General features: G+C 40.7%; 1 protein-coding gene across 6 annotated transcripts in view; it reads right to left on the reverse strand.

Moving 5' to 3' along the window:
* The window catches only part of SETD2 (SET domain containing 2, histone lysine methyltransferase), a 384,325-nt gene that overhangs the window by 159,658 nt on the left and 206,025 nt on the right, over window positions 1-18,642 (reverse strand). For all 6 annotated transcript variants that reach the window (XM_029588239.1, XM_029588242.1, XM_029588241.1 and 3 more), the window contains one exon: window positions 12,279-12,935. In XM_029588239.1, coding sequence (XP_029444099.1) covers window positions 12,279-12,935 — 657 coding nt within the window. The remainder of the gene's footprint in view (window positions 1-12,278; window positions 12,936-18,642) is intronic.

Genomic DNA, 18,642 nt, shown 5'->3' on the forward strand with positions numbered 1-18,642 from the left:
AATTGATTTCCCCGGAACAAATGGGTTTTGTTTATGGAAGGAAATCTGTATTGAATATTTGCAGACTTCTCTTGGCTTTGGAAATTTGTAGAAAGAACAAGCCTAAAGATCCATATTGGGATGACTTTCAATGCAAAGAAAGCATTAAACAGGGTGCCATGGGGCTTTCTAGATGTCGTCTTAGAGAAATTTGGTTTTGTGGGCTTCATTAGGGCTGCTATTTATTTATTTATTTAACAGTTTTTTTATACCGACCCTCATAGTAGATAACCATATCGGATCGGTTTACATTTTAACAAGGGTAAACTGAGGTGACAATTCTGGTAACAATAGATAAACAAGGAAAAAGGAATAAGTCAAAGTTACAATCAACAAGGCATGGAAGAACTTGGAAGCTTAAAACAAGCTGGAAGGAAGATAAAGGCAGGTAGAGTAAGTATAACGATAGGAATAGTTTAACGAGTTAGAGCTTATTCTTTAACCTGGAAAGCCAATGTTCATTGTTCAGGAGGAAGTGTGTCAACGACCTTGTAAGAAGTGAAGCTCAAACTAGTGAATATCTGTCTGCTTTATCAAAAACCAGAGGCCTTTCTATTGGTTAATGGGATGGTTTCAGAATATTTTGTTTTGGGGAGGGGTACTTGGCAAGGTTGCCTTCTCTCCCCATCTTTGTTTATACTTACATTGGAGCTTCTCATTCACAAGATAAAGAAAGATGAATGAGTAGCAGGAGTGCGTTTAGGAACAAATGAGTTAAAGTTAATGCTTGCGGATGACATTTTAATGACCTTAACACAGGCAATGAGTAAACTTCCCATAGTGTTATATATCGCTGATTATGGCAGTTTTTCTGGTTTGAAATTAAATTTGTCAAAATCTGAAGTGTTAGATGTTGAGGGTCACTTGAGGGTACGGTGGCCTGACCTCCCCTTATTGTGGGTTGGGAATGCTATTAGATATTTAGGTATTAAAGTTAACAGTGATCTGATTACCTGGTATTATTTGAATATTTCCCCTATAATATGAGAGATTCATACAAAATTGGAGAGTTGGAGACATTTTCCCCTTTCGTTAATAGGACGCATAGCCCTAGTTAAAATGACTTTAATACTGAAATTGTTTTATGTTCTGTCGATGGTTTGCTTTAGTTTTGCTTCAAAAAGATCTCAAATTAATCCAAAGACTATGTTCCAAGTTTTTTTTTGAGATGTGGGAAAGCTAGGCTAACTGTTCAAAGATTGATGATTCCTAGGGCTGAAAGGGGGGGGGGGGTTTGGGGTTTTTCTAATCTTTATTTATATAATAATCGCTTGTCTAATGGGGTTGCTGAAGGAATGGCTCTTAGATGCTGCCACAGATCCACAAGTTCAAATGGAGGAGGCTTTTACTTCCCCCTATAGTCTCCCATATTTGTTGCTTGTTTCTCTTTCTATTCTTTCAAGTCATATCTCGCATTGTTAGTGAGATCTGTAAAAAAAAAGTGGTGGAATTTCATGAGGACCCTCACTGAATTACATAGCGATAAATCTTTTTCTTTGCCCTTTAGGGGTAATCCTTGCTTTCCTTCAGCATCAATGAATAAACGCTTCATGATCCTGCAGGAAGCAGGTATTGATGATTTAAGACTTTTTATTGACTTACAATTAAGGAAAATCAGCTCTTGATTTTTGCTGTGAAAATTTGCAGTTTCAACCAATGGATTTCCTTACGTATTTGCAGTTGCGTAATTAATCACATCTCTGAAACCCTTAGCTAAGGGAAGGCTCACGAATGGCTCCTTTCAATGCCTGATATACTTGTTTAAAAAACAAAAACAAAAACAGAGTTTCGATATCAAGGATGTATAACAATTCAAAATATTGTGTCTTGCAATCTCTTGCTGATGTATGGTCTAAGGATTTAGACTGTCACCTGACAGATGATGATATATATTTGCTTGTAACAACTTGGTGGGGAGAGGCGTGAACAGAGTAATATTCTGACAGGTACATTTCAGGATTATTAATAGGCTTATCTTTTGGCCTAGCAAAGCCTTTTTGGCAAAACTCACAGATTCGGACAAATATCTTAAATGTTTTCAACCTACAGCATCTTTTATGCTCTGTCTATGGGAATTTAAAGTGGTACACGTTTTCTGGGCACAATTTCTAGATATCTACATGCAAATTCTTAAGGACCAATTTCCATGGTCTGCAGCCTGTTTGTTTGTTAAGTCACACTGACTTGAAATGTGTATTAAGAATTTCTTCCAAACTTTTTCTGATCAAAGCTTTGAAGCTTATCTTAGCCAAGTGGCTGGAGGTGACGTGTCCTGATTTTGCTTCTTGGAGGACATCTATGTTGGACCTTTACTTGATGTAACATAAATCGATAGGTGACGCTTCAGATAAGAAGAAATATTTTCATCAACAAACTTGGCAGAGTTTCTTGTTGTCACTGCCTTTGGAGCTCTGTATCAAGATAATTCCTCTGTGTCAACATAATTCCAAGTCAGAGTAGTCTCCAGTCTAGTAAGGGAATATGGTCTTCTTAATATATTTCTTTTGGTTATTATTGTTATGCGAAACATTGATATGCATTATCTAGATCAGATTCTGGATCTCTTATGATATGCAAGCTATACTCTGCATCTATATGCCCTTCCTCCCTTTAATTTCTATATTGATCCAATGGAGCAATAATATGTGGCTCCTGGTTGTATTTTGTGTAGTATGGGGCAAAGGGTTGAGATGGGTGGATTAAGTTCCTAGTGTATTGTTTCTGATACAATATTATACAAGTGTATTTGGGCTGTGATAAAGATACGTTATGTTATTATTGCAATTTTGTTATATACTTGTGAAATACTAATAAAAATATTATATATAAAAAAATCCATCCCTAGTTTTGACTGGCTAGCCATATGGGACTTAGAGCTTTTACTATCACTTTGGAGAGGTCTGAAGCTCTGCTGCTGTATGTGGGCAAATCATACCTTGGAAGTTCTCGCTCTGGTGAAAAATTGCTTCTTTAGCTGTTAACTCCAGTACTTCTGGAGGTGAATTTGGCTTAGAGGCACTGGCGAGAGCCTGAAATATCATATGGTAGTTTTTTTTTTTAGGCCTTCCATAGTTTCCTTACATTTATCGCCAAACAAAATACTCCATAAACCACACATCAGCAAGCCTTTCCTGAACACCTCTCTGCAGGCTAGATATTAATCTATAGCTACTGCAGAGGCCCTTGATGCCATTTTAAAAGCATAATATGATGAGCATGTACGATGCCTTTTATACTACTTGCCTTGAGCCAATAGTGAACGGAATATACCTTAATCTTTCTGAGGGACATGGTTGGTGATTTCTTGTGTCCTTATTTATTTATAAAATCTATAGTCTGCTAAGCCACAGATTTCAGCAGGTTACAACAAACATACACAGTATTAAAAGAAACATAACTCAATACAATACTGAGATGTAACATTTAAACAGATTGGATAAAAACACACCTAAAAGGTATAGTGGCTTATTCTAAAGAACATAAGAAATTGCCATGCTGGGTCAGACCAAGGGTCCATCAAGCCTAGCATTCTGTTTCCAACAGAGGCCAAACCAGGCCACAAGAACCTGGCAATTACCCAAATACTAAGAAGATCCCATGCTACTGATGCCAGTAATAGCAGTGGCTATTCCCCAAGTAAACTTGATTAATAGCCGTTAATGGACTTCTCCTCCAAGAACTTATCCAAACTTTTTTTTGAACCCAGCTACACCAACTGCACTAACCACATTCTCTGGCAACAAATTCCGGAGCTTTATTGTGCACTGAGTGAAAAAGAATTTTCTCCATTTAGTCTTAAATGTGCTACTTGCTAACTTCATGGAATGCCCCCTGGTCCTTCTATTATTCGAAAGTGTAAATAACCGATTCACATCTACTCGTTCAAGACCTCTCATGATCTTAAAGACTTCTATCATATCCCCCCTCAGCCGTCTCTTCTCCAAGCTGAACAGCCCTAACCTCTTCAGCCTTTCCTCATAGGGAAGCTGTTCCATCCCCTTTATCATTTTGGTTGCCCTTCTCTGTACCTTCTCCATCACAACTATATCTTTTTTGAGATGCGGTGACCAGAATTGTACACAGAATTCAAGGTGTATCACATTGACCAAGCATGGGAGTGTCCAAAAAGGTAAATTAGACTGAAAATACAAGAAAAAACAGATGTGATTTCAGAAATTTTCTGAAGCACATTAGGTCATCTTGGAGTTCATTCCATAGTTGATAGCTTGAAACACTAAACATATGGTCATGCCATTGGGCTAATCAGATCTTTTTAAATTAAGGGACAGCCAGACCTTTTGATGTGGATCATTAGGAATGACTGGGGCAGTAGATGACAGGTTTGGGGGAAACCACTAGGTGCAAGGCCTTTAAAAGATTTAAATACTGTCAGGATTTGAAATCTAATGCGCCAGCATATGGGTAACCAATGAGGCTCTACTAGAGTTGGAGAGATGTGCGCATATAAAGGAGTCACAAAGACAAATGAACTGCAGAGTTCTGGATGGCCTGTAAGGCCTGCAATGTAGACTGAGATTATCCTAGGTAGAGGTAATTTCAGCAGTCTAAAGACGACAGAATTAAAGCCTGTGTGACAAGAGAAAAATAAGAGGTGTTTAAGAATGGTTTAATAGTGCAGAGCATTTGGAGTTTAAAGAAATAGCTACGAACCAGTGACTATATTTGTGGGTGCTGAGAGAGAGTAGAATCTAGGAAGTCACCAAAATCTCGAGCTTCAGACTTGATTTGAATGTTAATGTCTTTAAAGGACCAGTGGGTAGGGATGGAATCAATCTCAGTCCATGAAGGAAAAAGTATCTCAGTTTTACTAAGATTTAGTACAAGGCTGTTACATGGTAACCAATCACTGACCTATGAAAAACAGAGCAAAGGTTTGTCAAATGCAGCAGAAAATGCAGAAGTAATGGGAGAAAAAAAACTGTATGCCATCAGCATACAGTTTGAAGGATATATCAAGTTGAGAGAGAATATGGCAAAGAGGGAGCAAGTAAATATTGAATAGTATAGGAGAAAATGAGGAGCCTTGAAGAACCCATGTAATAAGGAGTACCATGGAGGAGGATGAGTTGCCTGTAAACACTAGGTTAAGACTGGTCTGTTAGAAAAAATGAAAACCAGTGAAAGACTGTAGAAACAATACCCAGCGATTCAAGATGGTCCAAAAGAATATGGTGATTTATGGAATCAAAGGCTGCAGATAAACCAATAACGATCAAGAAATATTGTCATACCCCTCCCTAATCATATCAAAATTACAGAGAAGCAGGATATCTGTATTTTGATGTGGACAGAACCCAAATAAATTCATGAACTATGTTATTGCCAGTTAGGAAATCCTGTAGCCATTTGAAAACTACTTGTTCAATAACATTGGTTAGAATAGGGAGAGATGAAACTGGCCAGTAGTTCACTAATTCATGAGAAATGGCATTTGGTTTCTTAGGAATAGGGCGAATTGTTGCCTCTCTGAAACTGGTAGGCATTTTTCCCTGTGGAGGAAGGTGTGAACAAAAACCTTGACAATATTGCCCAGATCTGACCTTAAGCTAGTATTGAACAGATTTCAATTGTCAAAGATGATCAAAGACAGACCAAGAAACAAAAGAGGAGGAAGAGACAGGGGGAGCTGTTTGTAGAACCTCACAAACCTTTTCTGAGCATGATAATTTTCCTGTTAAAGAAGTCAGCAAAATCCTCACTTGATCATGTAGATGGAATGGAGAGCCCATTTTGAGGTGTTTTTATCAGAGAATGGACTATGCAAAATAATTCTCTTGGGCAGGAAGCAGTGGCTGAGATTCTTTGAGAGAAAAATTCTCTCTTGGCAGTGTGTACGGTAGTTTTATAAAGTGCTAATTTAGCTTGATAGGCTTCTTTATTTCTGTTTCATTTTTCCGCCACCTCTGTTCAATTCATCAGAACTTTTTTTTTTTTTTAGAATTTTTAATTCAGCAGAGTATCAGGGTGCATAATGTTTAGGAGGGACCTGAGAATTTAATGGGTGCAAGGTCATCCAGGGCAGAGTGGAGTGGGGTTTTCCAGCTAGACCTTCAACATTGGAATTTATATGAATACAAGACAAAAGTAGCCAGTGGTTTTAAAGTTGCTTAAGGTCTCTATAGAGGGGTAGCATAAGAGGCTGGCAGTTCCAGTGGAGACTGGGGATTTGAGGCCAGGGTATGTTACAATATGGTGAATTAAATGGTGGTCTGACCAAGGGACAGAGGTAGATGAGACTGATGATGAATGGCAAGCAGCCATTCTCTGGTATAAAAGACTAGGTCCAGTATATGGCCTAGCCTGTGTGTAGGGGCTTGGATGATCTTGTAACATAGTAATGATAGCAGAAAAGGACCAGATGGCCCATCCAGTCTGCCCAGGAAGCTCCTTATACTAGTACCTGCCACTCTGTGCAGGATACTCCCATGTTTCTATCAAGGGTAGTAACTGCCACCCTGTGCAGTTACCCCCAAGTCTTATGATAAGGGTAATATTTACAATCAATCAAAACCAAGCAACTGTCAAACCCATAAATTACTGGGTCTTCTTGATAATTCAGACAATGCTGCTTGACGTTCTTTGCTTTGGACCTGGCCGTAGAAGCCGTCCTGCGCTTTTACCTTTACGTCTGCGTGTCTGACACCATCCTAATGAGGACGCAGTGGTTAAGAGAAATTCACTGCTGGTAGACAGAGGGAAGGCATCTATGTTAAGATTGAAGTCCCCTAAGACTATAGTGTTATTTATATCAACTTTTACAGTGAGCAGGTGGATAAATAAAGATGAGCAATTAGCAGTTAAGAAACTAGGGGGACTATATATTCATACTGGGGCAGATTTTTAAAAAGTATGCGAGCGCGTATTTTTGTTCACGCACCCGGAGCAAACAAGAGTACGCCGGATTTTAATACATACGTGTGTAGCCGCGAGTATCTTTTAAAATCCGAGGTCGGCTTGCGCAAGGCTGCGCAAAATCGGCAGCCTGTGCGCACTGAGCCGCGCAGCCTGCCTCCGTTCCCTCCGAGGCCGCTCCGAAATCGGAGCGGCCTCTGAGGGAACTTTCTTTCCAGTGCCCCCCACCTTCCCTTTCCTTCCCCTAACTAACCCCCCCCCCCACTACCTTTATTTCAAAAGTTACGCCTGCCCGAACCAGGTGTAACTTGCGCGCGCGGGCCGGCTGCCGGTGCGCCATGTTCCGGTCCGGGGGCTGGTCTGGAGGCCGCGGCCATGCCCCCGGAACGCCCCCCCGATGACGCACCGGCCGCTGCACGCCCCCAACATGCCCCCCCAGGAAAGCCCCGGGACTTACGGCGTCCCGGGGCTTGTGCTCGCCGCCGAGCCTATGCAAGCGCAGGGGGTGGAAGGGGCGGCTTTTCGGGGGTTATGCGCCTTACGCGCATACCCCTTTGAAAATCTGCCCCATTGGTTTTGTGATTCTATTGTTTTCATTTATTTTTGACAATTAGTAACATTTTTAGCTGCTTCATGGATATTCATTGTTTTATTAAGTAATGTTTTCAATTAGTAATTTTCTATAGTTATCAATATTTTGTTCCAATGTTCTAGTATTACTGTAACTAAACTCCAATTTTGTGATGAAGTTAAAAAAAAAAAAACACCAAATAAAAAAACCCAACTCATCTCTAAAGGTGCCATAATTACAGTAGGGACGGGAGTTATTGAGGGAGGTTCTAGCTACAACCAGGAGGCCACTGTTGCATCTAGTAATCGCGCGGATTATAGAAAACTGAGTAACCAAGTAATTGTAACTGATTCAATAACATCATCATCAGAAGATAGGTGCCCATGATTCAGTGATGCAGAGTAGATCTATGGAAGTGTCCTTGATTAGGTCTACTAAAATAGGGATTTTACGATGAGAAGACTAAGCGTTAATGTTATCCAGTGACAGTACGACAGAATAAAGAATTATCCAGTGACAGTACGACAGAATTAATAGTATCAATGCCATTGGAGATGTCAGCATGAATAGATATTAAGGCAGTGCAATTGCTCCCACAGCTACCATTGCTCCATATGTAGGAGGAGAAACAGAAACCAAGAAATCAAAGATACTTTAAAAATCCTTTTAACAGGTGGACCAAATGAATGGGCAATACATATTGTACAATAAAGTGCTTATCTAGTACACGATTTCATACAATGTTTCAAAGTTATAACAAGGCTTTAAGCCTTTCTAGGAGGTAAATTGCATCTAATACAACATAGGGTGAGAGTTAGGCACACATTTGAGGTACAGGGAATAAAAACACAAAACCAATGAGAATTGGAGAGAAATTAAAAAGAAAATGGAGGTGCGCAGGAAATGCACCTTTTCAGAATGATATGCAAGTGCTAGACCATGTAGGTCTGGGAGGATGCTATGTTGGACTGAAGCACAGCATTCTGATAATGCTTTCTTCCAAAACAATTCAATATCTTAGTTTCACAGGCCACAGGTACTGAAGTGTACGTCTCAAACTTCTAGGCACACTGTAGAGCATATTCAACCACCACAGACTAGTGCAAGAGTTGTAGTAAGTCAAATCCCTCAGCCGCCTGGATATGATAGTTAGGAGGCAATATTCAGCGCGTTTGTCCACCTAAGTTCGGCACTTATCCATAAGGTCATCAGGGTTTCAACAATCCCACTCACCTATTGCCTTTGAGTTATCCCGCTAAATCTTAGCTGGTTAACCTGGAGACGTTCCAGGGTGGTGCCACTTACCTGGCTGAGTTAGCCAGATAAGTGCAAATATTCAGCGCTATCCAGCTAAGATAATTGGCTTACTTTAGGCCTGCCTTCAGCAAGATAAACTTAACCAGTTAATCTGACAGCAGGATATATTCAGTGGCATACCTGTGCAGCTGAATACCTGGTATAACTTAGCCGGATGCCCCATGGCTCAATATCAGCTGCCTAGTGTCTGCCTTCTTACCAGCCAGGAGGATAGCATGGCGTTTTCCATGTTCTCTTGTGAATTTCCTGGTGGATAAGTACTTCCACTTTTCGGATATATAGGTATTTGAGAAGGCTTAATAAAGGTGCCCTAGGCTCATCCTTGACTAGCAACTTCATGGAATAGACTTGGCCATAGTCTGAATAGAATCTGAGAAGTCTTCTTCTGGTGAAGGCCTGCTCTTTGCCTGTGGAGAAGAGGAGCCTGAGGAGAATTTAGTTGAGAATTCTTCTCAGAGCTGATCTCTTATAGAAATGAAATCATAAGGGGACAGGCCTGTATTCTCAGCACCAATCTATATTTAAACTGGACATGATTAGATATCTGAGGGTATGCCGATGCTAGAGTCTGAAGGACAACTCTTGGGGCATTAAAGCCAGCTGTCAAAGGTCTGGAGAAGCATCCCTCTCAGAGTCCATTTGGCTATGGCTTGGCATACTGACTGCTAACAGCGAACCTCAACACTCAAAGCTGGCCCAAAAATGTTGGCTGCACAAGTAAGAGACGAGGATGGATCATATAGAACTCTAAGTGACACATGCTGCTCAGCATTTCTCATAGACTAAGTGACCGCTTCTACTATTTGCCTCCAAAGTTCCACCTCAAAACTGTCAATCCAAAAAGCTGTTGAGACTCAGCATGATCAAGCTTCTTCGGATTATCTCAAAGTCAGGTACACTGACAGGGGTGCGTAGGATAGGCACCAGTGTACCATAGCACTGTCATGAGTCCAGCTGCAAAGGTAGGTTCCTGTGCATTTGCTGTCATTGCCTGGGCTGTGTTATCAGAGGGGTGACCCCCTCCAAAGCTATGTCCATTGGACTTCTCCTGCTATGAGTCTTCAACACCCTTCTTCCATGACTCCAGGCCTGAATGCAAATTGGGAAAATGAGATCTGTTCCCTTGGCCTAACATTAGGCTTTAGTGACAAAGGAATCAATGTCTTCTTTGGCATTTCCAAACCTCTAGCTGTTGGCGCTGCTCCATTGTCCTTGCATTTTATTGATGCTTTCAACACCAAATCCCAAAGAAGAGACAATAGTCTCATCTTGTGGATGTTGATGGTTCTTGGTGAAATCTTAGAGCAGATACTGCAGTGGACACATCATGATCCTTGTCCAGGCACTTGCAAACAGGTCTTATGATGATCTGTTAAAGATATCTTTTGCCTGCCATCTGAGCACTTTTTGAAGCTACTGGCATTCTTCTCTGCCATCATCAGAAAAAGATGCAAAATCAAAGGGAGAAGAATAAAGAATGGCAGATGACCCAAGAAGGAAAAAAAGGAGTTCCTGGCCAGGTATTCTGTCAGATTGCAGCAAAAAAAAAAAAAAAAAATCGGCATACTGATAGGAACCACAAAAATGTAAGAAAACTTGAAAGTGTTAAAATAAAACCCCCTGCTTAAAAGGCTAAGTGAGAAAAGTAAATAATACTAAGGAACACTTTTACCCTTCAAAAAATAATTTCTATGACGCGATGGAGCAAAAATTTGTAATAGCTGAGTGGGAAAAAAAAATGCATTCATTGCTTTTGGCAGAACACACCAAACTGAGGCATACTGCACAGCTGCGTAAACTGCTGTGCCCGCCCAGAAGGGACGTTCAGGTTTTTATTAGAAAGCTCTGGAAATGTGCTCCATGTCAGTACCATCAGATGACACTGGTGATTCACCTTGCCTTCAAGAGGACATTATGTTTGTGACATCACAATCCTACTGCAGTCCAATCACAGTCATAACTAAACTACTAACAGCCAAAGAATAGCATCTTCAATAATTAGCACAAGGGTCAAAGGCAGATAAAGTCCTCCAGGTCCATTGGCTGCCCACTTTCATACCACAGACTTTTCATTTGATCTCATTTTCCTAACACTAAAGACATTCTCTGTCTGTCCCGTGGCTTTTTGAATTCAGGCACTATATTTGTCCCTATTGCCTTCGCTGGGAGACTTATCCATGCATCCATCACTCTTTCGGCTATCTGCTTGTACACTGAATAGAGAAAATAGCTTGCTTATTTATTTATTCATTCATTCAAAGCATTTTAGGAAGGAGTAGTTTTCATTTTTTTATGTTGTGAAATGTTCTATTTATCTATACATGAGATTAATACTATTTCCAGAGGTATTGGGGTACATTTCTGAGAATAATCTGTATAGAGTTCTAGGTTTGGGACACAACTGCACAGAAGTCCAATGATTCCCAAAAGTATCATTTCTCAAATACAGCTGAGAGTTTAATGAAAAGGTAGTTTAAATAAAGTAGTATACAACAGATGCCTCAAAATATCAAAATCACCAGTTTCTTGGTTCTTATTACTCCCACTTTTGTGCTGGTTCCTAATTTTCCTTCCATTACTGCCATAATATACTTAACGCGCCCATTAACTTTGATTTGTACTGGTGGATGTGCCAAAGTAGCAGAAACTTTCAAAATGAATACCAATAGCTCCTCAGCAATTAAATACAAATCAGAAGAAGAAATGGTTGCTGATTTAACTAAATGCGATTACTTAAGAGAAGCACGCATTCAATATATATTATTGTTCACTAGAAGTTAATTTTAGGCAGACATTTTGATGGCAATACTGGCTGTAGCAATGAGTATGGTCCACGGCACTTCATCCCCCTCGCCTTTTTCTACAAGGATGGCGGGGAAAAAGTCCTACTAAAAACAACATTTTGGGAGTCCTGAAATAGTCTCAAATCTAAGGTTAAAAATAAAAAGGATTTTTTTTTTTTTTTTCACAAAATGTGTGTTCAAACTGAGGCCAATATTCAGCACTGCCTAGCTGATAAGTAGAGACTTATCTGGCTAAATGGCAGCCGCTGAATATCCAGCTACATTCAGCAGTCGCCACGTAGCCATATAAGTCACTTATCCAGCTACGTAATTAACCGGATATCTAGTGGGCAGGCAATGGGCGGATTGGGGCAGTGCTACTTATCCGGTTAAATTAGCAGGATAAGTAGCAATATTTGTACGTATCTGGTTAACTTAATCGGATAAGTTTGATCTTCCATAGAGGACGTCTAATGTAGCCAGATATAACTTATCTGGCTAAGTAATGCTAGATAAGTTAACTGGATAAATCCTATTTGTCTGACTTACATAGACATCTTCTTTTGAATACCGGGCACACTAAGTTTTCAATAAATACATTAACTTCTGCTCTCAATGGCATCATTATTGAGAACAGAAAACAAGAACAAAAGAAATGACCCAATTACAGTCCTACAGAACTGATAGATTCTTACCTTCAAGTCTTTCCAGTTCTCTAGCAGCTTTGTGGCTAGGTCACTCATGTCCACCATTTTATCTCCCTGTTCCTGGCTTCTCTCACTCTCCACATCAGACACACCCTCCTCCTCATCCTGAGACGGTGTTTCCACAGCAACAGGCTCTTCCAACTTCGGCCCATTGCTCTCCTTGGTCTCGGCTTCAGGTTGCTCAGCTTCATTTTCCACTGCCTGTGTTTTGCTAGTATCCACTGGCGCATTGGCCTCCACATTGGTCACCAGTGGCGGTGGCTGTGGTGTTTGTGCCTCCTTCTCCATTACCGAGGGTATGCTCTCCTGATTCTCTACTTCCTCTTTCCCTTCCTTTCCCTCCAGCTCGCTCGTTGTGTCTGATATGGCACTGTCCATGCTGTTTTCACTGATAATCTTTAGCCGTCGTAAAACAAGTTTTTTGGGGGTCTCGCCTTCAACCTCAGTGCTCAGCTTGACAGCGGGATCTGGTGTATTGAGAGGAGTCTGTGCGCGTGACGTGTTCTCACTGGAATAACCATCTCCTTCACTGAGCTGTGGCACAATACTCTTAGTCTGAGCCCAGCGCTGGATGATTGGGAGCACTTTGCTTTCTTCCAACATATTCTTGGTTTGGATTGGCAGGAGTCCCAGGGTTTTAATAATCTGATAAATAAAGTACAAAATTTATTATATCTTGTAGCTAAACAAAGGGCCTGATTTACTAAGCTTTTTTTCTACAGACACTAAATGGGAGATAAACCTTAGTAAACCAGGCTAAAAGTGTTGTATAAATTACCTCACAACTAGATTTCCTGTACTGGTTTTCATGTACAATGATATGATCACTATGGTACATTTTGGACTGACTGAGGTATAGTGATGCAATTTTATTATTCTGTTTAAAAGAAAAATATGTGAAACTACATATAAACAGAAACACATCTGACAAAAAAAAAAATCAGGAGAGTTTCCCTTTAAATAAGACAAACTGCATTGCTTTATGCAAAGAACTAACAGTGCTGGAGAGATCAAAGCAAAGGTCTTCCAAACCTTGCATGGCTAAAACGCAGATGAGGTACTGAAGTCTAGGACTAGTGCAGGAAAGGAAAGTGAAATTACCCATCTTACTAACCCCTAACAAGAACGGAACACAAAATTGTTACTGTTTGGAGAAGGAAACTCTATGATAGACCTGGAGGGTTGGCATTCTCTGGGTTAACACATCAATGGAAAACTTGTACAAGTGAATGTGGCAGTGTCAGCACAACGTAAGACAGAACAGAATATTCTTTCTTTAAAACAAAAAAGTTGGGGGCAAAACCACATGCTGGAAAGACAGTTTGTTATAGTAGCATTTAACAGATGTGACAAATGCTGTGCAACCATTACTCAGGAAGACATGACCTCACATTGTTTTAAGACTTGTACTGAAAAAGGACTATTATAATCAATGAGTCAAACCGTGTTGCCCTATAATGTGCCCAAGAATTTGTTGGTAATTTTTTTTTCATTAAATTCTCCTTTGTTTTTCCATCACAGTTATCTTCCATGCTAATGCTATCAGGGCCTAATTATTTCTGACCTTCCCAGGTTTCCTTCTCATTTGTGCCCAACTGCATACAACACCCAGTCAAGCAAAGCAGCAAATGTTCATTGAAGTACAAGGTCAGAAACGGCTGTTTGTTACAGGCGGCTTAGTGAACTGCAAGATAAACCAAAATTCAAATGCCACCGCATAGCAATGGCCGAGTCATACGTTTCTCTTTCCTGTAGGAAGGTGGGCCAGCAGCTTCTGAAATAGACACCATTTCTGCAGGCACTGCCACTTGCTGCAGGGCTGGCAGCGTTATGCAGTAAAGTTCAAATAGGGTAGTGTGTACACTGGTGGAGTCCCATGGTTTAATGCAGCACCTCACAGTTCGACAATCCATTTTTCAAACCTGGAACCTTAACATCTGAGCTTGCAATTTAACCAATGACTAAGTGGCAGCTTCACTGGTCAAGTTCATAGGAGAGCCCTATCTAGCCTGGTTGGTTATTTCTCCTAGCCCCTTATTATTTCAGGCTGCAATAATAAATGAAATTACATTGGTCATTCTTTACCAAATCTTTGGTTATAACTGAAATCTTCTCCCCACCCACCTAGAAAAACAAACAAACCGCAAAGCATTAGGTTAAGCAGATTACCTGTAACGAGTGTTCTCCTTAGAAAGCAGGACAAATCAGTCACATAAGCAGGTGATGTCATTCCACAGCACTGAAAAGCTCTCAGAAAAAAAACTTAGAAGGTCTTTCTGAGCATGCACAGGGGTTTCTGTACAGCCACTGCCACACAAGTCTCCTCAATCCTTAAGCAAACTAACCTTCAACTCTAAGGGGAGAATGGTGGGATTGTGTGGCTGATTTGTTCTGTCTACAGAAAACATTTATTACAGGTAAGCAATTCTGCTTTCTCCATGGACATTCAGGACATGACATCAGCCACTCAAGGGGGGTTCCCAAGGTGAGGGTTGCATGTAAATATCCATTATATCAGGGGTAGGCAACTCCAGTCCTCGAGTATCAAACAGGTCAGGTTTTCAGGATATCTACAATGAATATATGAGGGCATTGCTCCAGTAATTTTGTCGAGGACATTGACCTAGAAATGGGCTGACCCTGAAAAATCTCCCAAATGTATGTAAAAAATTGGGGATTTAGTGAAGAGCTGCGTTGGAAATGCCACGGCCTGGTGTGTCAATGATGCAGCAGCCTATGCATGAAGCAAAGGAGGAAGCATCAATGGCATCAACGTCCAATGCATTGAGTGCCCTGGGGCTTGATCCATCGACGGGGCCAAGGTTTAACTCGATGGTGCTAGTGCTCAATGCATTGACAGCATCAAGACAATGTCTTTTCAGTGCTGACTGTGCCACTGGCTCTGAATAGTGACATCTTTTTTGAGAAACTTGAGTTCTGTACTGCCAAGGACTCAGTCTGTTCCACTGAAGATGGGGGGAGATTTTTTTTTTTAGGAGCTCCTGTTCAACTTGACACTGGGAAGCATAAGGCTCCACTCATGGAAGAGCACCAGCTAAAGGTTTTAAAAGATTTATACAGTTCTTCCATATACTGGGAGCATGGAGAAATTTGGCCACAATTTGCCTGATCATGGTCTGGTCCAAGGCAACAGTAGCAGATTTTGTTCCCATCTGAAACAGACATTTGCCTGCTGCATACACAATCCTTGAAACCACTAATAGTGGGCTTTTTGGTGCTGGACATCCTGTAGAGAATTTCTTTTTTTTTTTTTAAACAGCCACATAAGCAGGTGATGTCATTCCACAGCACTGTGGGAGCTGCCAAGGCAGTGCGGCAACACAGAGTGAAAAACAAACTTTGAAATATTGAAAATACCAAAAGATAGAGCTAACAAAACAAAAGAGCGAGGGTGTTCACATCCATACTGAAGCTCGGACCAAAAGAGAATGAGAGGGCTCACATGACAATGCCTGCACAGGAATTCCCGAACATGCTCAGTAAAGCGAAAGCTTTATGAGGTTAGAGAGAAGAGTCCATATGACACTATCAGATGACATCCTCCATGTGTCATGGCTAATTCAGCCCTGCTTGTCAATGGAGAATCTTGATTGTACAAAAAGAGTGGATTCATGCACTTCCTGAAGAGCATTGTTGGATATGAGTCAGTCATCTAAGTATGGAAACAGAAATACACTGTTCTTCCTTAAATGGGCTTCTACTACCACAAAGCACTTTGTGAATACTGTGGGTGCTGCTGAGGAAGCAAAAAGGAGGACTAGATGCTAGTATAGTGAAACAAGAACTTCCTGCGAACCTTGTGAATTAAAATGTCTGCATAAGCATCCTGTGAACCATGTGAATTGAAATGTCTGCACAAGCTTCCTTGATGTCCAGAGTGGTTAACCAGTCATTGATTTCTAACTGAGGAAAAATGGTCCCTAACGAGCTCACCCTGAACCATTTCTTTAGGTATTTATTGAGATTTCTGAGGCTCCTGGCTTTTTCGGGTATGACGAAGTACTTCAAGGTAGAAGCCTGTATTTCTCTCCAACACTGGAACTGGTACCACTGCATTTGTTCCAAAGTCGATAGCTCTTTTTCCAGGAGTTGCAACTGTTCCAAGTCATGGAATGATGTCTTGGAAGACTGTTTGTACGCAATGTCTTGAAATTTAATTGACAGTCCTGATAATTTTTAGTACCCAATAATCTGCTATTAGAGACCACTATGGGCCAAAATGTTGAAGCCTTTCCCCCACTGGAAGGCTTTTCGGATCTAATTCTGGAATTTTTCTGGTATTATAGCCAAAACTGGAATTAGATTTTTGCTGCGATTACTAGATGGCTTTTGGTTGTGTTTTCTCCCTGGGATGAGGTGTGTTCTGTTGTTGCTTCTGTTGCACATGATGCCTCTGGATCAGATAGGCCTGGGATCTCCTTTGGAATAGAAATACTGCCTCCTATCATGTTGAGATTGATTTTTCCTACTTATAGACCGTTTCTGTACCTTAGCTGCTGATAGAGTGTGGCGCAGTGATCTTTTATGATAGCTATCGTCTCTTTCACTTTGTCTCCAAAAATGTTACTGCCTCTGCATGAAGCATCTGCTAATTTTTTTTATGGACACCCTCAAAAAAGGCCTGAAACTTAAATCCATGCTAGCTTTCTAAAGCTATTGCCGAAGTCCTGGACGAAGTGTCTTATGCATCAAAAGCTAAATGAATGAAATGCTTTCTACATTCTTTTGCATCTTGTAATACTGGGGTAAAATGGTCCATTGTGTCTTGAAGGAGCTGGCTTGTGATGTCCTGTAGCTTTTGCAATGTACTGTACATATGTGGAACATATGGAGTTGGTGAGCTGCCATCCTCGATGTTAACATAGCTGACTGGAAAATCTTTTTTTTTTGCTATGCCATCTAACATGTTGGAATCTTTTCCAGAAGAAGTACTTGACTCACTCCTGGAAGGTCTTGAGTGAGTCCATTTTTTTAAAGCTGTTTTTTCCACCACCGATTCATGTAGGAGTTGCATCTTCTGGTGACCAGGACAGGGTCACATCTTGTATTTCAGGTCTCACTTTCTTGTTATAGGGAAAGTGGTGTCTTGCCACATTTTGTTTAGTATACTTGTAATACAGTATGAACTGGAACTACAGGAACTTGTTTAGAGGCCTGGGTCTATTTTAGTGTTTCAAAAATTTTCTTTTTAGGTTTTTCCTGCAATGTAACAGTAATAAACTTTGCTATTTTTTTGCAGAAACAATAAATATGATGTCTTCAAATAGAGATGTGCTTCTTACAAGCTGAAGGGAAGGATCTGATGGCAGGCCAGTTCATTATCCTTTAAATTGTATCTTATGGCTCAGATGGAGCCTCCTTACCCTTGGGAAAACCTGCACGGAGCAGCAGTTACAACCCTAAACACCTTGCTAGGCCTACTGGATGAACCATTTTGGTCTTTACCTGCTGACATCTACTATGTTACTATGATAAAGACCCGAAAATGACAGAGACTCTTCCTGGGAGTCTGACAATATTATTGGTAGTTCCTCCAATGCTGGTTTATCTTTAGAAGAATGGAAATTTGAGACTTGAAAGAAGGATCCAATCTTAGTAACAGAGTAAATAGCAGACAAAGACCCAAATGGTCCATCTAGTCTACCCAGCAAGGTCTTTAGGGTTTTAACTGCTGCTCCGTGTAGGTTACCCCAAAAGTAAAGAGGTCCCCTTCCTACTACTAAACATTTCTATAGCGCTACACGACATATGCAGCACTGTACAAACATACAAAAAATAGTCCCTGCTCAATAGAGCTTACAATCTAATAATCCTAGCCTAAAAGCAGGTGATAGTTGACAGAGAGAGGTTTGGCTATTTATTCATTCCTTCTTGCAGTTAACAGAAGGCCTGAAAGAAGAAATGAGATCTGTTGCCTGGGTTGGTATGGTGGAATGGTAGATTGAGATTCTGGTTGCAGAGCCACAGATTGCAAAATAGGTCATTCTATTTGAGCAGGAAGAGGAGGAGAGCCAGGAATTTTTTAAAGATATTTTTGTACAAAATCTACTCACATCCTCTTTACAAAAGGGTAGTATTCCGCCATGGGAGGCATAACTGTCAGATTTTGGGATTAAACCTGGCATTGACATCTTAGAATCAAATATTTTCCATTGGTGTATACCAGCATTGACAAGGACAAATGGCCTTTGCTGGTTGATGGCACTGGAGAGCCTTCAGTTCTGAGAGCAAAGACATACCAATCTTCTATGTCTACAAGCTATTGGCACAGGTCAGGTTCATCATGGTGCCCAGGTGTTTTGGCGCAGAGGACAGCTTTTCTCATTTGGTG

Source organism: Rhinatrema bivittatum, chromosome 2 (genome assembly GCF_901001135.1).
Source record: "Rhinatrema bivittatum chromosome 2, aRhiBiv1.1, whole genome shotgun sequence".
Taxonomy (NCBI): Eukaryota; Metazoa; Chordata; class Amphibia; order Gymnophiona; family Rhinatrematidae; genus Rhinatrema; species Rhinatrema bivittatum.